This window comes from Coffea arabica, chromosome 8e (assembly GCF_036785885.1).
Source record: "Coffea arabica cultivar ET-39 chromosome 8e, Coffea Arabica ET-39 HiFi, whole genome shotgun sequence".
Lineage (NCBI taxonomy): Eukaryota > Viridiplantae > Streptophyta > Magnoliopsida > Gentianales > Rubiaceae > Coffea > Coffea arabica.
The window spans coordinates 832474-842632 of record NC_092324.1 but is presented as its reverse complement, the minus strand read 5'-3'; the positions used below and the strand labels follow the sequence as shown (position 1 = coordinate 842632).

At 37.5% G+C, this 10159-nt stretch overlaps 1 protein-coding gene across 2 annotated transcripts; it reads left to right on the top strand.

Annotated features, from left to right (window-relative positions):
* Positions 1-832: 832 nt before the first annotated feature.
* On the top strand, positions 833-9607 carry LOC113702672 (LRR receptor-like serine/threonine-protein kinase ERECTA). 2 transcript variants are annotated; one of them, XM_027223788.2, is made up of 27 exons: positions 833-1952; positions 2291-2429; positions 2611-2682; positions 2779-2850; positions 3023-3094; positions 3224-3295; positions 3410-3481; positions 3602-3673; positions 3763-3834; positions 3922-3990; positions 4087-4158; positions 4267-4338; positions 4637-4708; positions 4899-4970; positions 5053-5124; positions 5209-5280; positions 5610-5681; positions 5815-5886; positions 5966-6037; positions 6133-6204; positions 6569-6637; positions 6721-6792; positions 6894-6967; positions 7288-7416; positions 7632-7979; positions 8099-8469; positions 8738-9607. In XM_027223788.2, exons 1-27 carry the CDS (start codon positions 1847-1849, stop codon positions 9113-9115), a joined length of 2979 nt encoding a protein of 992 aa, XP_027079589.2. In that variant the 5' UTR covers positions 833-1846; the 3' UTR covers positions 9116-9607. The 2 variants fall into 2 exon arrangements, with proteins under 2 accessions (XP_027079589.2, XP_071917418.1); XM_072061317.1 differs by lacking the exon at positions 6569-6637.
* The last annotated feature ends 552 nt before the right edge of the window (positions 9608-10159 follow it).

Here is a 10159-nt window from a genome sequence, read left to right as displayed (position 1 = left end):
TCATCAATTGAAATTTGTGACACGTTGCATTATACAAAAAATTAAAATTAGTTTTTGATACCTTTTAAACCTTCACCCAGAAATATGTCACCCAGAAATATGCAATTACAAACTCAAGACAAAAATTTTCGTTGAAATGGAATTTCTATTGGGAAGGATGAAAGAGAGAAGAAAGAGAAAAATAAATAAAAGAAAGAAAAACAATTTCATCTTATGATATTTTCTTGAAAATAAAATGAGAAACTAGAAAGGAAAGAGGAAAACCCAAAATTAAAAAAATTGAAAAGCTAAAAAAAATTGTATTTTAGGGAAGTGATTTGAATATTTTTTTAATCATTTAAAGAGAAGATAGATCTCTGCAATTTCTCTTTTTTAATTTCAATCATTAAGGTGAAAATTTTTGTGGGAAAGAGGAAAAATTAAATAAAGAAGAAAGAGAAAAAGAAATAAAAGAAAGGAAAACAAGGTAAATGAAAAGTCAAAATAATGCAAGGACAATTTTGTCCTAAAGGGGGTTAAGTGAGCAAAATTAAAGGTTAGGGGGTAAACTGAGAAATGGGTATTCTTTAAGGAGATAAAATGTGATTAACCCTAATAATAACAGTAGTAGTAGTAGTAGTACTACAATAAATAACTAGTACCTATAAAATGATACGGGCAGTAAGTTACATAATATCCCTCCCCAGCCATGCAATTACAGCGCGATGTACTTCTACTAGTGGAGAAGCAGACGAAACAATAGCGGTGGTAACACAACAGATGGACAACAGAACAGAGTAGTGTGTGCTAGCAAGAAAACATGAAAATTTACTCCCACAAACGAAGAAACTGTGTGTAAAATGATGGAAGAAGTCATCATCAACAACACAAGTAAGCATTACCCTCTTCAGCTTTGGGTCTCTGCCAGGAGAGCGACCTGTGATGGCCTTTTGCCTCAGGCTCTTTCACATACAGACACCCCCCATTACCCACCATTAATAAAGCTTTAATTTTTCCACACAGATATCTATGATACTTACTGGTAGTAGTAGTAGAATTTGATGTGATGATTCTCTTCTCTATACTCCCAAAAAAAAACACACACACACACACACTTTTCTGCGTGTACTAATGATAAAAGGGCTGGCTCTGGCTGAGGCTTGCTAGCTGTGTATTGTGCTATGTGGGCTACAGGGGCTAGGACTCAGAAAAGAGAGCTGTACCTGTACGCTCTCTATTGTAAGTAATGCTGCAGGCCTTGTTTCAGAGCTCTGCCATATGCCCTTTTAACTTTATCTTCTCCTATATCAACCCACCCGGGGCACCCCACCAAGAAAACCAGAAAAAAAGAAAAAAAAAGAAGAAAATCTCTCTCACTCTGGCTCTCCAGTCTCCACTATATATATATATATATATATATATATACAGTATATATATCGTAGTAGTATAAAATGCTCATTCAGTTGCTGTGTTAGTGTGTGTGAATATGGCCGCTGTGTAATAGAGAGTACTACATCTCTGCCAGAAAAACAGAACCGATGTGATTGAACAAGGACAGTGAGCAGTACTCCTCGGAGGCGGAGAGCTCTTTCTTTTTTTCTTTCTCTTCTCTTTTCTTTCTGACTTGCCTTCACATTTTTTCACAATCGTTGAGTAATTATTCTCTCTCCCATTCCCCATCTTCCTTCTTTTAACCAGTAGTATCTAGTATCAACTGTCACCAATGTCGGTGAAGTGTCCAACCCCGGCATCATTACTGCCATTACTACCGGGCTTCCTCAGGGCCAACCCTCCAAGTTTTTGACTTTGTACTGCTGGAAGTTATTCGTTCAAAAATATTGGTGGGCGTTTTCTGGGATTAAAAATTATGGCATTTACGTTCAGTCTTGTACGTGGAAGTAGCAAAAACCAAGTCGTTCTTCTTCTGGGATTTCTTCTCTGCTTCAGTTTTGGTTCCGTGGATTCAGATGATGGTAAGTTGTTGATGTTACCGGTACTATGTTCTCCTTTGTTTCTTTTTTTTTTTCGGTTGGGTTTTGGAGATTTTCTAATTTTTAATGAGGTACATGGTACTAAATAATTGGAGGACTAATATATTAATCCATATATCAGTGTTAAAATAACCCGAAGTTTTGCACGTCCTTTATTTAATTAATTCCATTCTTAATCGTTTTTGTTGACCTTGTTATGCCTCGGTTATGCCATTGTCGTTGTCTGATTATTCCTCACTGTACTTCCATTTCCAAGCTACTCTTATACGACCTAATTTGCTCGTGTTGGGCCATCCTTTGGTGTTTTTCATTGAAAAAAGGAGCTACTTTGCTGGAGATAAAGAAGTCATTTAGAGATGTAGACAATGTGTTGTATGACTGGACAGACTCACCATCTTCAGATTGCTGTGTGTGGAGAGGTGTTACGTGCGATAATGTCACCTTCAATGTCGTTGCACTGTAAGCTTCTCTTTTTGTTTTATCTCCTTCAATACTACTTCATATTAGAACAAGTTCAAATAATTTACAATCCAAACAGAGCCATTGTTTTTGGAACAGACAGCTAGGCAAATTATCATATGGTATGTTTTTGCAGTTAGCCAAGAGTTTAACTTTACGTTTTTTTTCGATGTTGCGGTAGTAATCTCTCAGGGTTGAATCTTGATGGTGAAATTTCACCTGCAGTAGGACATCTCAAAGCACTGCTCTCAATGTACTGTCTTCAAGCTTGTAGCTTTACTTTTTATCTTTGGATTTCATTTTTACGAGTTACTATTATGGAAATTGATTTCACATAACAATGTGACAGTGATCTAAGGGGAAATCGTCTTTCTGGACAAATCCCAGACGAGATTGGTGATTGTTCTGCTTTGACAAGCTTGTAAGCTCCTGATTAGACTTAACATTTATTTAATGTAGCTACATTAGTACATTTGGTAGGGCATGTAGAACCTATGCACATTTCTACCTGATTAAGTCTTTTTAAATGTCCTTCAAATTGTGCTCTGTTTTTTTTTTTGGGGGTTAAACCTTTACTGGATACCTGTGACCAGGGATTTTTCCTTCAACGAACTGTATGGCGATATTCCCTTTTCAATCTCCAAGCTGAAACAACTAGAATTCTTGTAAGTTTGTTTCGCAGTTGTAGACTATTTACGAAAATTTTGTCAACATACTTTCTTGCGCAACTTTTCTTCTTTGCTATAATCTGGCTTGGTGTCTGAAACCAGTTATTGTTTGTGTGGGTGCCACAGGATCTTGAAAAATAATCAGTTGATTGGTCCAATTCCTTCCACACTATCTCAGATTCCTAACTTGAAAGTTCTGTAAGTTCAAGATATTACTGGTTTAGAGTAATTTAATCTCTAGAGGAAATGAGAGTTTTTTTTTTCTTCTACTTAAGCTTTTGGTACTTAACGTCAGAAACTGTACCATTCCAGTGACTTGGCACAAAATAGTTTGAGCGGAGAAATACCAAGACTCATATATTGGAATGAAGTACTGCAATATTTGTGAGTACAGTAATTTGGATTTTAAGTGTATTCAAGTACTACTATGTTTTAATGAACTATTTTTTAAGTTCTGGATCCAAGTTTAGTTTAAAAATGTGTGCGGCTATGCCCTCTATACAGGGGTTTGCGTGGGAACAAGTTGGTTGGAACTCTCTCACCAGATATGTGTCAGCTCACGGGCCTGTGGTACTTGTAAGTCACCTGTGCTTTACTTCAAACTTGATATATCACTAGCCTGCTACATCAGGTTCGTTGCTCATGTGTTTCAGTTGTCTGTTCAGTGATGTCCGAAACAACAGCTTGACTGGTTCTATTCCAGAGAATATTGGAAATTGTACAGCCTTCCAGGTTTTGTATGTACCTCTACAAAAACGCTTGAACCGAATTTTGAATTGGTTTTAGTGTTTTGAAATTTAAACTGGCTTTTGCATCATTCCTAGGGATTTGTCGTATAATCAGTTGACTGGTGAGATTCCCTTCAATATCGGTTTCTTGCAAGTGGCTACCTTGTAAGTGCTTGCATATTCCTGTACTTTATGGTCCAGTTTGGCTTGTTATTTTAGTGGTACTATTATTTCTGCTCTGACTCTGCTGTATATGCCCAGATCTTTGCAAGGTAATAAGCTTTCTGGGCAAATTCCATCAGTTATTGGCTTGATGCAGGCACTTGCTGTGTTGTAAGGACTTCTGAGTTTCTTGTGTAATTTTATAAAAAGACTTTCCAAAGTCAGTTATATGGTAAAGTAGCTCAAAGTATGCTGAGTTAGTGGAATTCTCATATGCAGAGATTTAAGCTGCAATAATTTGAGTGGACCGATACCTCCAATCCTGGGAAACTTAACTTACACGGAGAAACTGTGAGTTTTACAATCATCTGTTTAATCAAGCTTAATTTCAGTGTTTGACATGTCTTCAGCATCTACTCAATGTAATCCCAAATGGTTCTTCAATTCATTTGGTCGGATAGCTGGCCAAGTTCTGTTTAACGTATAAAGCATCTAAAGTCAAAATATTGATTTTTGCAGGTTTTAGTTTATACTTTTGTTAATTTAAAACTACAAATCTGCTGAATTGCCATCATGTGCATGGTTTCTGAAGACACTGTACTGGTTCAATTAAGGAAGTTATTGTTTCAATTATTACGTCATGTTGTAGGTACCTGCATGGAAATAAGCTCACCAGTTCTATTCCACCAGAGCTTGGAAACATGACAAAACTCCACTATTTGTATGTTTTTGTTTTTTCCCCTCTTATTTTCTGATCCCTTTTCTTACTAAATTCTGTTTACATCTACTGTTCTATGCACTGTTCAATAGGTTTATCAGGATTAGATTGCATACTGACCTCAAATATGATGGTCAGTGGCTATGAATGTGAGATAAATATTCATGGTCCTAGTTGGGGTGTTGTCCTGCAGGGAATTGAATGATAATCGACTTAGCAGCCGTATTCCACCAGAACTTGGGAAGCTCACAGAGTTGTTTGACTTGTATATTTCGTCTCCCTTTAAAATTTTCTGGGATGATTGTTCTTGGCCTGCAGAAAGGTTACTTATGCTAAATTGTTTGCAGAAATGTTGCCAATAACAACCTTGAAGGGCCCATACCTGAAAATCTGAGCTCTTGTACGAATCTTAATAGCCTGTAAGAATAAAATCTGTCACTTGATTTCCTTTATATCCATTCATAGCTTTCACGCAAAATAATTAAATTTTCATTTTGTGGCAGGAATGTGCATGATAACAAATTGAATGGGACCATCCCCCGTGCATTTCAAAGGCTTGAGAGTATGACTTATCTGTGAGTTTCACGCCTTGTGCTTTCAAATTTGGAAATCTTTAATTTTCTTTATGTGGAATTTGTATTAGGTTATAGCAATGGCTGAGTAACAGCAAATTTTATTGTTTGATATGCATCTGTTCGATGTAGCACGGGGTGAAACTCCTCGATCTTCCACCACCTCCGGGAGTGGGGGTGAAATTTGCTTATAAATTAGTTGTACTTTCATGGAATAATATACCTTTTCCATGTATGAGTATTAGGGATTTCTTTTGTTTTGCTTCTAAATTCTGATTATGTGTGAGATCTAGGGATTGTAAGCTAATCGTGATTTGTTTAATTTTTGGTAGTAACTTATCCTCTAACAACATTAGAGGACCCATTCCAATTGAGCTCTCTCGCATCGGAAATTTGGATACTCTGTAAGTGATGGTTTATTTTGTTGTTGCCTGGTAATTCTACGTCATTCTATACATTTTTCATGTGTTTTTTTTTTTTTGGAGAGAGATTGAGATCAAGTCCATTTAATCTCACTTGTATATTTGGTGGCTTAAGGGACCTATCAAATAATCAAATCAGTGGTTGCATACCTTCTCCCATTGGTGACTTGGAACATCTTTTGAAACTGTGAGTACTATCATCTGGCTTTTTGTACTCTCAAAGGTTTGCTTTGTAGGTAGTCTTAACTTTTTACTTGCCTGTGCAGAAACTTGAGCAACAATGCATTAACTGGGATTATACCAGCTGAGTTTGGCAACTTACGAAGCATAATGGAGATGTAAGATAATCTGTAACTGTGAGATTGAACAAGCTTCTATTATATCTTTTGATCAATTCTAAGCTTGTACTTTTCATGGTGTTCTTTCATTGTAGAGATCTCTCAAACAATCATCTTTCTGGCGCAATACCGCAAGAACTTGGTCAACTTCAAAATATTTTCTTGCTGTAAGTATTTTTTGAATAAAATTCCTCTTTGTGCTTCTTCCTTTTGGCTATTTTCCTGGTTATTCAGAGGGTTAGGCTTTCTCTCTACTTGTCGTTTTTATGTCTTTACTGGACTCCATAATTATAAAGTACATTACTTTTTGGGTTGAGCCACTTGTTTCATGAGAATTTTTTACGAGGACTCTTTACATCCTAAAGTATGACAGTCACAGTACTTTAGAAACATGTCTTAATTTGTTGTTGAAGCTTGTTTACTCTTGTCACCCTGAAGCACTGCAATTTATTTGGTTCTGATTTTGAAGTCATCTGCATGATTTCCTTTCCTGGCACTTATTTATTCGTTCTCAAAAATAATTAACCACAGGAAAGTAGTAAACAACAACTTATCAGGTGATGTGACTTCACTTGCCAATTGCCTCAGTCTGACAGTCCTGTAAGTTTATGATTATATTGAATGCATATCTTGCATTTGAAAACTTATTATCTGACTGAGCTAATCTTCCTTTATATCTGCAGAAATGTGTCCTACAATAACCTGGCTGGAAATATTCCTACAGGCAATAACTTTTCAAGGTTTTCACCTGATAGGTTAGTTAATACATGGTTGTTTTCGCATTATAATTTGGTAGTAAACCATTGAATTATTTTTTTCCATCTGATCTCCTTTCAACTCTATCCTACAACACCAGCTTCATAGGAAATCCCAGTCTTTGTGGATATTGGCTCAGTTCTCCTTGTCATGCATCTCATCAGACAGAACGAGGTAAGAATGCCTTGAACCATAGATTCTCAGCCATAACTAGTAACGGACGATAATTACTGGTTGTGTGTATGCCCAGATAAGTTTTTTCTATATAATGAAAGGGGGGAAAAAACAAGAAACTTGGTCTGTGTGAATGTTTCCTAGTTTTCGTTTTGATGAGTAGCTGGAAATGTTGGAATAAAAAAGGCTGGACATGATTTGGTGTGTGATAAGTTGAGTGCTGAGTCATTTATCACGTTGTTCAAAGGTAGTGTGTATTGTTGTATTGATCTGGAAGTCACCTAATGTTCCTTTTTCTTCTTCTGCCTTTGCCTTTGCAGTTTCAATCTCTAAAGCTGCTATATTAGGAATTGCTTTGGGTGCTTTGGTGATTCTTCTTATGATTTTAGTGGCGGCTTGCCGTCCACACAATCCTGCACACTTCATGGAAGGATCATTGGACAAACCAGGTATCCCATCTTCAGCTTGCCGAAGGATATCTAAGTTACTAGAACTGCACAAGTAGGCATTAAGTTTGCAAGCAACTTGGAAGGTTCAATTGTTTTTGAGAAATTATGATCCAAGGCATTCAATTGTTTGTTTTTGAGAAATTATGTTCTAATATATTGAGATGAAATAATCAAGAAGTTTTTTGTTTACCATTGATTGTTTCCCATTTGGACAGTAACCTACTCAATGCCAAAACTTGTAATCCTTCACATGAACATGGCACTCCACGTGTACGAGGACATAATGAGGATGACAGAGAACTTAAGTGAGAAGTACATAATTGGATATGGAGCATCAAGCACCGTGTATAAATGTGTTCTGAAAAATTGCAAGCCTGTGGCTATCAAGAAACTGTATTCTCATTACCCCCAAAGCCTGAAGGAATTTGAGACTGAACTTGAGACTGTAGGGAGTATCAAGCATCGTAACCTAGTCAGCCTACAGGGCTATTCCCTTTCACCATTAGGGAATCTCTTGTTTTATGACTACATGGAAAATGGCAGCCTCTGGGATCTACTTCATGGTAAGTGCTGTGATATTTTAGTTGGCATCCTATCTTGACTCAAGAAATGAGTTTAAATTAGATGTGTTAGGTGGTTTGATGCATTGGGTACTTGTGTTATCATTCACAATGCTTTCCAGGGCCTGCTAAGAAGCAAAAGTTAGATTGGGATACCCGTCTTCGCATAGCACTGGGTGCAGCGGAAGGGCTTGCCTATCTTCACCACGATTGTAGTCCTCGGATTATACACCGGGATGTGAAGTCATCCAATATTTTGCTGGACAAGGATTTTGAGGCTCACCTCACTGATTTTGGGATTGCAAAGAGTTTGTGCGCAACTAAGACCCACACTTCTACCTACATAATGGGAACCATCGGGTACATAGATCCCGAGTACGCTGGTACTTCGCGTCTCACTGAGAAATCTGATGTCTACAGCTATGGAATTGTTCTATTGGAGTTGCTTACTGGAAGGAAAGCAGTGGATAACGAATCCAACCTCCACTATCTGGTGAGTGTTAAGTGCCTCCCATAAAAGTTTACTCTGAAGCCATGTCATTTGAAACTTGTTTTGAGTGTTTTGAGTTCTTTTAACTGATATTTAGTGCGAATTGAAATCGAAGAATGATCCTCGTGAGGTGGAAGTTATGAGCTGTTATGAATTTTGAAATTTAACTTTTAATGCCCTACCTATTGCCTCTGGCATTTGAAGTGGAAAGTCTTGTTCTAGATCATCCTTTTATTATAAGGTCTCATGGTGGCTTTTTTCTCATTTGTAGATCCTGATCAAAGCAGCAAACAATGCCGTGATGGAGACTGTTGATCCCGAGATTAGCGCCACCTGCAAGGATCTTGGAGAAGTGAAGAAGGTTTTTCAGCTTGCTTTACTGTGCACCAGGAGACAGCCATCAGAAAGGCCTACCATGCACGAGGTGGCTCGAGTCCTGGGGAGCTTAATGCCATCATCGACAGCAAAAATGTTGACAACCAACCCAGCAGCTAATCTACTTCCATCAGCTAAAGTACCATGCTACATGGATGAATATGCAAATCTCAAGACTCCCCAGTTGGTAAACTGTTCGTCCATGAGCACTTCTGATGCTCAACTATTTCTTAAATTTGGAGAGGTGATATCTCAAAATAGCGAGGGAAATTAGTTCTGTGGACAAAAAAAAAGAAGTCACTATTCCAAGTGCATGGATAAAATAAGCATATATTTTCCGCAAGGTAGATGGAATCAAGATCCTGAAAGTTTTGTATAAAGTAGCAGGAGTAGTAGTATCATATCAGAGGACCAATTATTGCAGTAGTACTTTGGTAGACTCAAAAAGATAGGCAGGCTTTTTACTGGCAGTTAAAACCGTGTAGTATGATATCCCGCTCTTTTGATCTGTATAGAAACCTTTTTTTTTTTCTTATGAGTATGGAGGTAGATTTGGTCCTGGGTTTTGGGACCACTGGTCCCCCGATCTAGGGATGGTAATTGTACTTCTGGAGCGGACCGGCTGTTATGATCATTGGCTGGTACTACCCAAGGACCGAAGGAGGCTTAAGGGCACTGCATTCTTGTGTGCAGCAGCAGCAATAATGCATTGTGGACCTTAGGCACTTTGGCAGAATGAATGAATGAATGCACATGTTTGGTAGTACCCAGTTACCAACATTGGCAGTATACATTATTATTATGGTAAAATATCTATGGTGATGGACAATGAAGGGTTCTCAGTGACAAAAAGAAACAAGGGTTATATTTCTTTTGGTGATATATATGTATATGAAGTTGTTCTGCAAATAGCTGCATTAGGGAAAGAATCTATCCAACAACCACTTATTGGTCAATTCTTGCTTGTCCAGAATCTCTAGATGTATGCTGACAGAACCCTAAAACCTTTAGATATCATCTTGTGGAAAATGAAAGATTGTGCTCACTAGGTAGTGGTGGTGCAATTCAGCAAAATATTTAGGCATCATCTTGTAGAAAATGTGAGAATTGGTACTGCTACAAGTTATCAAAAGAAACAATAATGCGACTATCTGAAGTTCTTGATTCATGTGAAGAAAGCTTTTGAGCGATTTACTAGCATGAAATTACGAATTATTATGTAGTGCATGGACAAATAATTGTCGTTTGTGTTCAAGGGTTAAAGGATTTGAATTTGAAAATAGAGCAGTGGAGTACTTGCAATGGGTTGATGTTTTGC

Excerpts from the sequence above, each read along its gene's own strand:
- LOC113702672 (XM_027223788.2), top strand. The coding sequence starts at position 1,847 with ATGGCATTTACGTTCAGTCTTGTACGTGGAAGTAGCAAAAACCAAGTC. Across the intron at positions 3,674-3,762 it reads CTCACGGGCCTGTGGTACTT|TGATGTCCGAAACAACAGCT; the intron begins GTAAGTCACCTG and ends TTGTCTGTTCAG. Across the intron at positions 5,682-5,814 it reads ATCGGAAATTTGGATACTCT|GGACCTATCAAATAATCAAA; the intron begins GTAAGTGATGGT and ends TGGTGGCTTAAG.